The sequence below is a fragment of the Aquarana catesbeiana genome, linkage group LG02, assembly GCF_042186555.1.
Source record: "Aquarana catesbeiana isolate 2022-GZ linkage group LG02, ASM4218655v1, whole genome shotgun sequence".
Taxonomy (NCBI): Eukaryota; Metazoa; Chordata; class Amphibia; order Anura; family Ranidae; genus Aquarana; species Aquarana catesbeiana.
This window is the reverse complement of record NC_133325.1, coordinates 166,698,476-166,713,558: the sequence shown is the minus strand read 5'-3', so window position 1 is coordinate 166,713,558 and position 15,083 is coordinate 166,698,476. Positions and strand designations below refer to the sequence as shown.

At 41.9% G+C, this 15,083-nt stretch overlaps 1 protein-coding gene across 1 annotated transcript in view; it reads left to right on the top strand.

Annotated features, from left to right (window-relative positions):
• The first annotated feature begins 6,427 nt into the window (after window positions 1-6,427).
• LOC141127391 (solute carrier family 26 member 10-like) overlaps window positions 6,428-15,083 on the top strand; it is a 118,779-nt gene continuing 110,123 nt past the window's right edge. Inside the window, exon 1 of the mRNA XM_073613760.1 lies at window positions 6,428-6,831. Coding sequence (XP_073469861.1) covers window positions 6,567-6,831 — 265 coding nt within the window. The 5' untranslated portion in view covers window positions 6,428-6,566. The remainder of the gene's footprint in view (window positions 6,832-15,083) is intronic.

Sequence of the window (15,083 nt, the reverse complement as noted above, 5' to 3'; positions counted from 1 at the left end):
GTGCTTCCTGCATTTTGGAACTGTGTTATTCTGCAAAGTGTGCTGTTTTTGTGCTGTAGCCAGGGCTGCTGTTGGAAAGCGTGGGGCCCGTATAGCCTATCTGACAAGCCCCCCTCCCCTCGAAAATATCAAAACAATATTTTTTATAAAAATACACTAAAATCAGCGGACACAAACATAACATAACTTCCTGCTAAATCTAAAAGCTAAAACTGTACTGAGTTAATAAATAAAGTTACGCTATGGGCACACACCAGCTGTGTGAACACAGCTACAGGTCCTAATTTGACAGGCGTGTGGATGCAGGTGTGAATGAATGAATGAGTGACTTGTATAGCGCTACCTATGTGAACTGAATCGCCTCAGGGCGCTTTTTGCCGCCGGTGTCCATCTGCGGTATAGCGCTATCCTTTACCCCGTGGGGTCCCAACGCACTTACAAACTAGGTGTATGGCCTCCAAACACTGACAGTGTGTATTTGGGACCAGTCACCCACAACTGCACATTTATCAAATCGGACCTGCGGCAGTGTTCATACAGTCATTGCATCATTATAGAGTAACAGGCGGCTCCAGCTGCACAAACCAACCACTCGTTCACACTGTATGGGCCTGAGAACTCATTGGAATGAGCCTGTAATTTATTTGACAATTTTTTTTAATTTTTAAAAATTATTTTTTACAATTGTTTTTTTTTTGCAATGCTGTTGGGGGGGGGGGCTTGGGTGAAATATCAAAGGTCTAAACAGACCCCTTACATCTCCCCTTTGAGACAGAGAAAGGAACTGAGGACACAGGTTCTTCAGTTCTTTTCTCTGTAGCCTCAGCTGCACTGCAGATGAATGAACAGGAGACAGAGACTGCTGTTCATTCATAAACTGCAGCAAAGTAAACACAGTTTACTATGCTGCAGTTATGAATGAAAACAGTGAATGATCAGTACCGGTTACAGGGGGGGCACAAAACAGAGGGAATCAGATGTGGGAAGAGCAGGGGGACCAGCGCAACAGCAGGGACAATTACAAGAACAATTGCCTGTGTGTCTCTCCCTCCAGCAGCTGAATGCTGGCAAGAGGGAAAGGGGGAGAAACTGGCTTTCCACTGCTACACAGCGCATTGCTCCTGTAATTGCTTCCCTCACCATACTGATCCCCCTCCCTGTCCTGCCCATATCTGATTTCCCCTGCTGTCCGGGCCCCCTACAGGAGGATTGGTGGTGCCCCTTCATCAGCGGCCCTACTCGTAGCAACCATGCCAGGCCATCGCATATCTGAAATACAAGTGTGTTCTTGCTGCCCAACAGTGTCTGGAGCTAGAGATTGTGCTATGTTTCAACCTGCTCATCTCAGTGAGAACTGCATTATCCTGTATGCTGTTGCCCATAGCAACCAAAGTGGGCTATCATGTGTCGGTGGATTACAAATGTCATCCAGTTGCCCAGTGGCTGGGATTTATGGCCGTCCTGTTTCAAAATCTGCTGATGTCAGAAAGAACTGTGCTATACTACATGCTGCCGCCCATAGCAACCATGGCAGGCTATCGTTTTGAAAATTACAAGTGTCCAGCTGCCCAGTAGTGTCTGGAATTAATGACTGTGTGCTTATGTATACTGCTAATCGCAGTGGAGAATGTGTGGATTTACATGGTGTCGCCTGTAGCAACCAAAGTCTGTGTTTGGAACTATCCTGCTCAAACCAGTGGGAACTATGTTGTGATGAACCTTGTTACCTGTAGCAACCATGATGGGCCATTGCTTCTATCAACACCCAGTTGCCCAACAGTGCCTGGGGTCAAGTGCTATGTTACTGCAAGTTCTGCCAATGTAAGTGCAAGTAAGTGCAATGTAAGTGTTTTCCTGCCAGGAAATGGTGCCCTTTGAGCCTGTATTCCAGTTGAGCTGTGAAATCCAGCTTGGCTGTGAAGGCTTTTAAACCCAGCGCCAGTGTGTCTGGGCGGGGGGCAGAGCTACACCTCAGAGCGAGCCTAGTACACAGAGCACCTAAGAGAGAGAGAGTAAGAGAAAGAAAGAGAGAGGAGCAACATGGCGGGTCACCTGCAAGTACTCGGCCGGTTTCCGGATTTGCCTGAAGCACAGGGGATGGTGCCAGAATGTGGAATGGTGTACACTAAGGATGAGCCGAACACCCCCTGGTTCGGTTCGCACCAGAACATGCGAACAGGCAGAACATTTGAGCGAACACCATTAAAGGCTATGGGACACGAATATGAAAAATCAAAAGTGCTCATTTTAAAGGCTTATATGCAAGTTATTGTCATAAAAAGTGTTTGGGGACCCAGGCCCTGCCCCAGGGGACATGGATCAATGCAAAAAAAAGTTTTAAAAACGGACGTTTTTTCAGGAGCAGTGCTTTTAAAAATGCTTGAGGGGGGTGAAACAATAGTGAAAAAATAGTGAAAAAAAAAAGTTTTAAAAACTGACATTTTTTCAGGAGCAGTGATTTTATTAATACTTGTGGGGGGTGAAGCAATAGTGAAACAATAAAAATAAAATATTCCTTTAAATATTGTGCCTGGGGGTGTCTATAATATGCCTGTAAAGTGGCACAGTTTTCCCGTGTTTAGAAGAGTACCACAGCAAAATGACATTTCTAAAGGAAAAAAAGTCATTTAAAACTGATTGCAGCTGTAATGAATTGTCGGGTCTCATCAATATAGATAAAACTCATTGAAAATAACGGGATGGGTTCCCCCCCCTACTAGGCCCTTTGGGTCTGGTGTGAATATTAAGGGGAACTCCGAACCAATTTTTTTTTTTAATTGTGTTGGGGTCCCTCCAAAATCCATACCAGGCCCTTCAGGTCTGGTATGAAAATTAAGGGGAACCTTGCGCCAAATTAAAAAAAAATGGTATAGGGGCGCCCCCCCAAAATCCATACCAGACCCTTCAGCTCAGCGGGATCTGGGAGTCCCCTTGTTAAAGGGGGCTTCCAGATTCTAATAAGCCCCCCACCCGCAGACCCCCACAACCACCAGGCAAGGGTTGTGGGGATGAGGCCCTTGTCTCCATCAACATGGGGACAATGTGCTTTGGGGGGCTACTCTAAAGCACCCTCCCCATGTTGAGGGCATGTGGCCTGGTACGGTTCAGGAGGGGGGACGCTCTCTCGCCCCCCTCTTTTCCTGCGGCCTGCCAGGTTGTGTGCTCAGATAAGGGTCTGGTATGGATTTTGGGGGACCCCTACGTCATTTTTTTTTATTTAGCGCGGGGTTCCCCTTAAAATCCATACCAGAGCTGAAGGGTCTGTTTTGGATTTTGGGGACCCCTATACCATTTTTTTTTAATTTGGTGCAGGGTTCCCCTTAATTTCCATACCAGACCTGAAGGGCCTTGTATGGATTTTGGGGGGACCCCCATGCAATTTTTTTTTTATTTTTGGTTTGGGGTTCCCCTTAATATTCATACCAGACCCAAAGGGTCTAGTAATGGACTGGGGGGACCCATGCTGTTTTTTTCAATGAGTTTTATCTATATTGCAGAGACCCAACAATTCATTACAGCCGTGATTTAAAATTAGCACTTCTGTTTTTTCATGTTAATGTCCCATAGACTTTAACAGTGTTCTGCAGCTTTCGAATTTGCCCCAAACACCGCATATTGTTCATTATTCGTCGAATGTCTGAACAACAAAAGTTCGGCCCAAACTTGTGCTTGGGCTGAACTGTTCGCCCATCCCTAGTGCACACCAGTGTGCTGTTGGAGCACCGAGGAAGATTTGCCCTCTGTATGAATAACAGAGTTGAGAGAGTTGTGTTTGCTGTGTTCATAGGAGCGTGACTGAAGAGTGGACATTGGGGAGAGCCACTGTTAAAGCTAGCGCCTAGTAACCTGCCTCCAGTCACCTACACAGTGAACGTGCAGACAGGAGGGTTCAGGAGGTGTGTGAGTCAAAAGTCAGCAGTCGGCTGGGCGTCAGCTACTACTTCTGTGGAAGAGGCCAGAGGTCTGCAGCGGTTCAGAGCCCAGGGACAGATGAGATACAACAAGCGGTGAAAGATGCCAGCTCAGTTCAAGCCATTCTATCAGAGAAACCAGTTGCTGAAGTCCACCCTGTCAGCCCCACCTGGAATGAGCTGGACCATGATGAATGCTCACCTTCAAGTGAGCCAGTGGGGAATGGCAGTATCTTTCTATTGGTATCAACTTACTCAACACTGCCTCATCTTTTATTTCATACAAAAAAATAGGGATTAAATTGTGTTTATGTGCAATTGAATTCACATTAGGTTTTTTTCGATGAAAATATAGATTTGATAAACAGTTACACAAATATTGTGTAGCATAAATCACTGTAACTACCACTATTTTATTCTACAGAGCCTCTGCATTCAGAAAATATACAGTATCGTGTTCTAAAGGTTTTAAGTAATTTCATAGCCAAAACTGTAGTTATTAAAATGTGTGTGAAAATAGAAAAATTGCTCTAAGGCACCTTTTACAGGAGACAGATCCCTCCAAGCAGAATCTGCCTACTCAGTGGGGGTCCTATCCACTGATCCCCCAGAGCAGGCAGATGACAGGTCCATGTCCACTCTGCATAGCTGAGGACAGACAAGGACAGAGCCCACTCTTCTCTATGGGGCATGTCCGTTTCCATTTGAATGTCATTCAATCTGGACGGATGGCGAACGTTTCGCCATATGTCTGTTTTCAGCGAATTTTGTCGGATCGGATGCCCGGCGGGTGTCAGCGGACATATGTCCGCTGAAATCCTCCGCCCCATAGAGGACAATGGGTGGCCCGATTGGGTCTTCCTGAAAAACAGACAGTAAACTTGATCAGTCCGCTGCTGTGAAAGGGGCCTAGGGGGGAAGTGGCTAAAGTGGACTTTTTACAAGTCTGTATATTTTCATTTCTGGCATGGCAAAATATACACCAAAAGTCCATTTTTTAAAAACTCTTTATCATTAGAAAGCAGGCTTTGAGCTTCAGTCAAGTGACTTTGCCTAGCCTAAGGTTTTGGATTACACTTACACATTGCTTAGCATGCATGCATTTAAAGTTGAACTCTATCAGATATAAATAGACACAAATTAATATGGCTCTGTAATCATTAAAGCGGTATTAAACCTAAACAAAAAATTTAATTTTGAACGTAAAAAAAATGCACTGGGCAAAATGCTCCACCTGCTTCTGGTTCTTCATAGATGCTCCTTGCAGGCAGATATCCTTTAGCCCAGCTCCCTCCAGATACATATTCTCCAGTAGGGACAGCTAGAGGTTCCACCCAAATTTTGAACAATATCTGTATGTATTCTCTTCCTTGCCTAGATGCTGACATGCCGTTTAAAAAAATTTAAATCGCCGTAATTACCTTTTATTTTTCTATTCTTCTTTGCACTTCCTGGTTCTCCTCCCATGGGAGTAGGCGTGTTTCTAGCCTCTCCCAGACTCCTGGGAGCTAGTCTCAGGCTTCCCAGGATGCCACTGAGCATGTGCGGGAACGAGCGGTGAATGCTGGGAGCACAGCATTCGCCACATCCAGGAAATAAATGCTTGTGGGCTTCAAATGCCCACAATGAAGATGGAAACCGCCTGCAGTGAATAATATAAGTTATTCTTTCCGACAAAATCTGACACAAGCGGACATATTACACACAATATGTGAGTATGTAATGCTGAGAAGAAAAGTTTGTGAATGAACTCAAAAAAAAAAAAAAACGATAGGTGGACCCCCGCTTTAAGCTTCCAGCACATGCTCCTGGCTAAGATAAGGCCGAGGCAAGGCCCAAGTAGAAATCACTAGGAGCAAACATCCTCTCCAGGCAGATGCCCAGTAGGGGAAGAAAGGACCTCTGGAATGGTGCTCCAAATAATTATTATTTTCTCAAACCATACCTCTGAACAAGAACCTCAAGGATTGGTTGGGCCAGAGAAATATTTTTTGTCCTTACCACACTAAGTACTGGATCCTCCTCAACCAAAATAGACAGAAGGAATCACAACACTGAGCTTAAAAGAACCAGCAGAGTCCATAAAAAACTAAACACTTGGCTGTAAAACACACTAAATGTATTTAGGGGCACTTCGGTTTAGGGCAGGGTCCCTACATATTTGTTGTGGCTTCAGCTATTGTTTTTCTTTTAATTTTTGTGGTAGGATTGAAATGGACAATAGCCTGTTGCTTATTTATAAAATGTTTTTTTGTAATAGTGTTTTACTTTACAAAAGTGTGCCTCAAGTGTGTGGTGGTGATGCTTTTTGAAATGCTTGTGTCTACGTGTACATCACCACCATAAGAATGTAGAAATTTCCACTCTATTAGTACTTTCTTCCTTCCGGTGATACCTGGTGAAACTTTCTTTGGCTCTTTGATGCTCAGTCCCAAAGGTTTTAATAGAGGATGTCATCCCTTTCCTGAAAAGCTTGTCTTCAAAACAGAAGTGGTTAATAAAGGATGTTTCCAGGGAGGATATTCACAAAGCAGACTGATGTATGATTGGCCCACCTCCCCAAGCAGGAAAGCAAGCAGAGATTAGAGAAAAATATATAAGGGCTTCCCTGCTTTCTATCCCCAGTGATCTCAAGTTACATTGGCAGCACTCAGTATGAGCACGCTGGCAGTGTACAGGAACATCTACACGGAAGAGCAGTTTCAAAAGGTGTATGGCACAGCTAAGGACCTGGAGAGGCCTCCACTCTCTTTTAGGGAGAGGGTAGCCAGGAGCTGTAAATGTTCCTCTCATTCTATCCATACATTACTTAAGCAAAGGATCCCTATTGTGGCCTGGCTGCCCAGGTACAAGCTGAAGAAATGGATTCTGGGAGATCTCATTGCTGGTCTGACAGTTGGCATAGTTCATATCCCGCAAGGTAAGTGATAAAATGTACTTTTTGCTGTCTATCTATCTATCTATCTATCTATCTATCTATCTATCTATCTATCTATCTATCTATCTATCTATCTATCTATGTAAAATGTGATCAGGAAAGACCAGATAATAAAAACAAATGACTTTGAATAATCCATTAACAGCTTTAATTAGTCTTGATTGGTTGGACTCCTACATAAACCACATACACATACCTGTGTGACAATTCAATATTAAATAGTGTCTGTTAGAGCAGTAATATCTTTCTTGTGCACAAATGAAAGAACCACTTTAAGGTAATTATTAAAGTAAGCTTCTGCTTGGAAATTATTTCATATTCTGGTTCATATTTGTAATTTGAAAACTTGTATAAATCTATTGATTTGTTGTTATCTGTGTGTTCTGTACTTGTTGTGTAGCGTCTATTTTCTTATGTGCAATTGTTTCATTGCCACAGTGTCCATACCCCCTACAATGCATACATTAAATACCTGTCATTAGCCTAATGTAATGTTTGTGAAACTTTGCAGTATGGGGTAATGAAAAAAAATATGAAGAAACACTGACTGTAAGAGTTAATGTACTGAGATAGGATACATATTTGTCATCTGTAAATGATTTGTTGCATATAGGTTAATGTACTGTTTATGTTACATAAAATACCTATAGCTTAAAGCTGAACTCCAGAGAAAGACAACAAATTCCATTTCAGTAGGGCTTCCGGGGTTAAATACATTTTTTATTTGTATAGGGTACCAGCAAAAAATTAAAAAAAAGACTTTTATTTACCTTATCCATTGGCTCCCTCCATGCTTTAAGGACTGGCCTCCTTATCCGCTTTTCTAAGGCACTCTGACTATCACAGATACAATGACGCCAAGTGCAATGTAGGGTCAATCGTCCTGAATTGCATATGACGATGCCTAGGGACTGTCTACAGAGCCACCAGGGAGAAGAGTTTTGCACTGGCTGCCGGGGAGTTAAAATACTGTAAGTCCCCTTTACTGGTACCTTATGTATAAATGAGAATTTAACCCTTTTAAAATGCTGGGGCACCCCACTTCAAGGGTTTTTTTTCTCCAGAATTCAGCTTTATGTCAGCCAATACAATTTACATGAACAGATATTCTTTGTACAACCCACTAAAAGTTAAATAAAGAACTCAACACAAATGTGCTTGATAGAAAAAAAAAAGAAAACAAAAATCATGTGTTGTATATTTGTACCATTAAAATATTTTAGATGATCAATTGATCTAATGTTGTAATGAATGTTTACACTCTTCTTATAAATGATCATTTATATGATGACTCTATGGCATTGCCATTGCTGCCTGTTTCATCTTTGCCATTTTTGGAACATGCGTTGTTTCCATAATGACCATTCATTATTATGTAACAAATGCATGCACGTGGCGTAGAATCCTTTCAAAGGCATGTACAAAAAAACTCTAACTTTCCACCACTATAGCTGTTCCATAAAGTGATAAGGCTCGATTTCTATTTATTAAAAATAACAAACGTATCATACTTACCTGCTCTGTGCAATAGTTTTGCACAGAGCAGGCCCGATCTTCCTCTTCTCGTATCCTCGCTGATGCTTCTGGCTCTCAGCTAGGGTGGGAAATGCATGCAGAAGGTTTTTTTTTTTTTTTTAAGAATGCATTTAGAACCACTTTAGTATCTTTTATAATTATTTGGTAGCAGCTGAACTGTCATTCAGATCTTTGATTGGTGTATATTGGTGATTTGGCAACCTTTGAACCAGTTGTGTTTTCTCATCAAATTATGAGATGTATGTTCTGGTCTTATAGTCATGTTGTACCTCCGAAAAATGAACAGTGTGTTTTACCATGGAATGTTTGCATATGGTTAGGATTGAAATCTAATCTTATCTCAAGAAAGTTCTATGGACAGTAATGTTTTATAGAACTCATTAGAATAGGACTCGACTTGTATAATACAAATCAGTTTACATGATTCAGGATCAGAGCATAACTAAGCTTGCAATGATGATTACATTAAAGAAAAGTATGATGTACAACTACAGAACAATAAAACAGTAATGATACCTACAATTAATAGTTAATCATCTGTCAAAAACTAAGTTTAGTATTCATTAGCAAATGGGAAGTTCTGGCTAACTTTATTAGAATGTTAAAGATTTAAACAAAAAGAATAGGACTAGATGACAAAATAATACAGTATATAATTTCTAGTTTTCTTGCTTATTACTTAACCACTTGACTTTCTGAAGGTTTTACCTTTATGACCAGGGCATTTTTTGCTATTCAGCACTGCATTCATTTAACTACTATTTTTTTACCTACTGTCACCAGTGCAGTACCGCGTTACCGTATGACTGGTATGGTGGTGATCAGGGATATTGACTGGTGACATTATGTAAAAACAAATGAGAGAACATTCATGAGAGCTTGCTTACTCTTGACATGCTGTGATTGGCTACAGCTAATCACATAGTACAGGGTGCTGTATTTGCCCCAGGTACCAAGTGATAGCTGTGGGCCAATCACAGCATCACAATAGTAAACAAAACAGTCATGAATAGAAGCCATTCATGGCAGTTTTGTTTACATTGTAATCATGTAATCGCTATGATCAATCATAGTATTCACATGATACCCTGGCTGCTCACAGAGGCCAGGTACCCCCCAAACACAGCAGTCATGAGATTGCACTGCTGAGTGCCCCAAGGGGAGAGCTAGTTCGCATGTGCTAGGAAACATACATCACCTAGCCTGGCTGTGCCATCTGTCTACAATAAATGTACTGTGGATGGCCATCTAGCAGTTAAAGTGCAACTAAAGACTCCTGTATGACAGTGTGAAAAAGTACCAAATTCAGTACTTCACTTCTTGTACTATGGATACACTAGGTGGTGAGAAGAAATCTCTCCCAAATGAGGTGAAATCCTCTTTAAGGCATTTGTCACCATAATAAATATCTCCATTGGTAGATTTACTGTATTTATTTATTCCTGTATAAAAAAAAATGCAGAAAGTGGAGTTGTACTTTAAAGAAAATCTGTCATGTCACAAACATTAAAAGCCGCCATTTTTAACCTCTGATAATTGTGCTAAATTCTTATCTCTGATACTTACTTGCTTCAATACTTTGGGTCATTTACCCAGGTCAAGTATGCAGATGACTTCTGACTTTTCTACATGATCTTTAAATGGGTACTGTTATCAAAAGAAGGAAAACAACTCTACCATATATGCTTGTCTCTTTTACTAAAAGAGATACTGTGACATAATGAAAGGCGAGATGGTTGAGGGACGGTATTTTTCACCTCACATGCTTTCATATGTGGCAAACTAAGGTGGAATCTGGTCCATGTGTTCCAGGCTAACTTGGCAGTGTGGAATCTGAGCCAGGTTTTTCTTCCCATTTTTGACCAGCAGAAGTTGGGATAAATAATAGTTACATAGTTAAATAGTTGGTAAGGTTGAATAAACAGTCCATCCAGTTCCACCTGTGTAGGTGTGTGTAGAAAAAAAATATTTCCCATATCCCCGTATATTGTTTTCGCTTAGATGCACATCCAAGAGTCTTTTAAAACTATCCATACTTCCTGCCAACACCACCGATTGTGGAAGAGAGGTCCACATCCTTACCGCCCTGACAGTGAAAAACCCCCTATGCAGCCTAAGGTTAAACCGCTTCTCTTTTAGTCTTATCGTGTGGCCCATGTCTTCCTACACACTCTGGGACTAAAAAGTTTCATACTTACATTGGGATCACCATTGAGATATTTGTATTGTATTGTAGTCATTCCTCATAATTGAGGTCCTCCAGTCCCCATATTAATTTAGTTGTCCTTCTCTGGACTCTCTCCAGCTCCAGCACCTCCTTTCTGAGTATTGATGACCAGAACTGGATGGAATACTCCAGATGCGGCCGAACCAGAGTTTTATAAAGTGGCAGAATAATCGTTTTATCTCTGGAGTAAATTCCCTTTTTAATGCATGCTAATATTCTGCTGGCTTTGGTAGCCGCGGCTTGGCACTGCATTTTCCACTAGGACCCCTAGATCCTTCTCCATCCTGGAAGCCCCTAGGGCTTCTTCCCCTAATGAGTAACTTACGTTTATATTTTTACCCCCCCCCCAAATGCATTACCTTACATTTTTCAATGTTAAACTTCATTTGCCATGCAGCAGCCGACTCCATTAATTTATTCAGGTCCTCTTGTAAAGTTTCTATATCCTGCTGTGTTGTTATTGCCCTGCATATTTTTGTGTCGATAGCAAACGCTGAGATCGAGCTATTTATCCCACCCTCCATATCATTTATAAATAAATTAAACAGAATTGGTCCCAGGACAGAGCCTTGGGGTACCCCACTGACCACTCTAGACCATTCTGAGTATATGTTATTTATCACAACCCTTTGGACACGACCCTGTAGCCAGTTTTCTATCCGAGAACAAACCTTATGGTCCATGCCTACAGACCTCAGCTTGTAGATTAAGTGTTTGTAGGGAACTGTATCAAATGTTTTTGCAAAATCCAGATACACCACATCCACCAGCCTACCTTATTATCACTTCAAATAGTTTAAAAACCACAGACATTAGACTGACAGGCCTATAGTTCCCGGGAATATATCTCTGCCCTTTTTTGAATATTTGTACTGCGTGGGCTTTTCGCCAATCAGCTGGTAGCAATCTTGTCAGTATGCTGTCCATGAAGATTAGGAATAGTGGTCTGGCTATAACCTGACTGAGTTCTTTAACCACTTCACTACAGGGCACTTATACGCCTTCCTTCCCAGACCAATTTTCAGCTTTTAGCGCTGTCGCAGTTTAAATGATAATGGCGCGGTCATCCTTTAACCCAAACTAAATTTTTATCATTTTGTTCCCACAAATAGAGCTTTCTTTTAGTGGTATTTGATCACCTCTGCGGTTTTTATTTTTTGCTAAACAAATAAAAAAAGACTGAAATTTTTGAAAAAAATAAGTTTTGCTTTTGTTTCTGTTATAAAATTTTGTAAATAAGTAAGTTTACTCTTTCATTGATGGGCACTGATAAGGCGGCACCAATGAGGTGGCACCAATGAGCGGGCACTGACGATGGGCACTGATATGTGGCACTGATGGGCACTGGTAGGTGGCACTGATGGGTGGCACTGATATGCAGCACTGATGAGCATTGATAGGCGGCACTGATGGGCACTCGTGGGTGGCACTAGTGGGCACTGATGGGCACTGATAGGCGGCACTGATAGGCATCCCTTGTGGCACTGGCAGTGGTAGGCATCGTGAGTGGGCACTGATTGGCAGCTGCCAGGGCATTGATTGGCAGCTGCCTGGGCACAGATTGGTATTTCCCTGGGGGTCTAGGGGGGGCATACCTGGTGGTCTAGTGTGGATGGCCATCCTGGTGGTCCTGGGCGGCATGATGGTGGTCCTGGGCGGGATCCGAGGGGGGGCTGTGCTGATAAACAATCAGCACAGCCCCCCCTGTCAGGAGAGCAGCTGATCGGCTCTCCTCTACTCGCGTCTGTCAGACACGAGTGAGGAAAAGCCAATCACCGGCTCTTCCTATTTACATCGTGATCAGCTGTGATTGGACACGGCTGATCACGTGGTAAAGAGTCTCCGTCAGAGACTCTTTACCTAGATCAGAGTTGCGGTGTGTCAGACTGACACATCGCAACAACGATCGCCGCGATGCACGCACCCCGGGGGCGCGCTGCGGCTTAATATCCTGAGGACGTCATATGACTCCCAGTCAGGATATTGAAACCACTTTGCCGTCGTCATTCTGCTATATGGCGGGCGGCAAGTGGTTAAGGACTTTCGGGTGTAAGCCATCTGGTCCTAGTGATTTATTTATGTTAAGCTTCTCTAATTCTTTCCGGACTCCAGCCTGGTCGGTATACCCCTCCTTTTCCTGTGTGAAGACCGAGGAGAAGAAGGCATTTAGTACAGCTGCCTTCTCCTTGTCATCTGTAACAACTTTCTCTTCCTTGTCCTTTATGGGTGCCTATGTGTTCCGGCCTTGCTTTTTTACTGTTAATATATTTAAAAAACTTCTTGGGATTACTTTTACTCTCCTCTGCTATGTGTCTCTCATAGTCTTTTTTTGCCAACCTGATTGCGTTCTTATGCTTCTTATTGCATTCCTTGTAGTGTTTGATTGCTGACACTGACCCCTCCGCTTTGTATTTTTTAAAGGCCATTTTTTGTCCTTAATATGTAATTTTATGCTTTGGTTTAGCCACCCAGGTTTAACCTTTGTTCTTCTATATTTATTGCCCCTTGGAATGCACTCAGTGATACTTTTATTTATTATGTTTTTAAAGAATTCCAATGTTTCCTCCATGTTCAATGTTTTTATCTTGCAGCATTGAGCGCAGTTTAGAAAAGTTGGCTCTTTTGAAATTTAGTGTTCTTGTACTCCCCTCGTGCCTCCCTTTACTATGATTTAAGCGGAATGTATGTAATAATTCTGTGGTCGCTAGTATCCAAGTTGTCCCATATTTCTACATCTGCAATCAGCACTGTATCATTGGTAATGAATAGATCTAGCAATGCATTATTTCTAGTCGGGGGAATCCACGAATTGGGACATGAAGTTGTCCTGTAGAACATTTAAGAAATAGCGGTCCTTTAATGAGTGGGCTGTCCCTTCCGCCCAGTCAATGTCAGGATAGTTGAAGTCCCCCATTTTGATGACATTTCCCTGTCTAGCTGCCATTTCTAACTGTGAAAGAAGATTCAACTCTACCTCTTCCCTCGGGTTAGGGGGCCTGTAACATACAACCACTAGTAATTTCACGTTTACTTCCAGGACTGGAGAGGATGCTCTGGCTTGGTACTCAGGAAGCTACCTGAGAGAGAGCTACTTGTGAAAATCACTCTGTAAGAGAAATAAAAGGTTTGCAAAATGCTTGTTTTTTTATCGGTAACTGGAAAGAGCCCTTCACCTATCAGATAGGAACCTGTCCTGTTTAGTTAGTGCCTGGAAGGCAAGGATTTATTTTCAGTTTTGTTCTGTTTTTTTTTGCAACCTTTTTAAATAAAACAGACTACAAGTCAGAATTGTAAGAAAAGACCTGCATTTTGGGTTACTTTTTCCCAGGGAAGGTAATCCCCACTTGAGCTAACCCCTACAATACCCACTTACCAATATATTTAAAATGTAAATCAAAATTTGTGAAAGAATGCAATGCCTCCTTGTAAGGCAGTGTCTGGCCTATTTCCACATGGCCTTCACATGCATTTAGGATTCAACATACAGGTTGCAGGGCATCACAAACTGATCAGCCCAAACTAATACTATCCAGGCCACCATGCATGGTAGCATGAGGCCTCAACTTTCCATGCTTCTGACCTCTACACAGTTAACCCCCTGGTCCATGTGCTAGCTTACAGGACCGAGATGGCCAGATCTACATCAATAAACACACTTCTCACTCCACATCTCAGGCATTGGCTGTGTTGAACACCTCTCCCGTAGAATTATCACACAGAGGCTTATGGCCAAACAATCCAAATAGTGGCATTAGCAAAGTCCATGTATTGTCATGAGAATAATGAATAAGAACATGAGGAAGCTTTTGGCTTTCAGCTCAGATGGAATGCCTAGCCTTTCTGTCCCTAATTGTATTATTTCCCATAGGCTACACAGTACTTTTCAAATAACACAAAACAATGGTAGACAGCACGCTGGTAGGTGCAAAAAAACAAACAAGTTGCTGGCAAAAAATAGTCAAACAAATTATACAGCTAAAGTGGTTATATAAAAATTGCCACGCTAAATGTGATACTGTACATACAGACAGAAGTGAATCAAATAATAAGAAACGCAAAATCTAAAGTCTACATTTGTGCAAATAAGTGAAAAAAATTGGAAAAAAAGTCCAAATTGAATCTTCAAAACACAGCTGTGACATTTTACGAAGAAATTATGTTCAATTCACTTTAGCGATCATCACGTGGACCATCACCAACTACCAGAAATGAACTGTTACCAGAACAGAAAGATTCCACTACAAATCAGCCTGTAGATGACAATCCCATCATAGCGAAATCTGACTCACACTACTTGGCTGGAGTTCCGCAGTATACTGTATCTCACTTTCCAAAATGTGGTAACATCAATGGCAACCATATAGTGCATGAAATTCACATAAAAAATCAAAATGGAAGAATCCACATAGTGTTTAAAGCAGGGTCAGGGTATAAAAAAAATATCCCATTCTTTGAACATCTCACGAAGCAC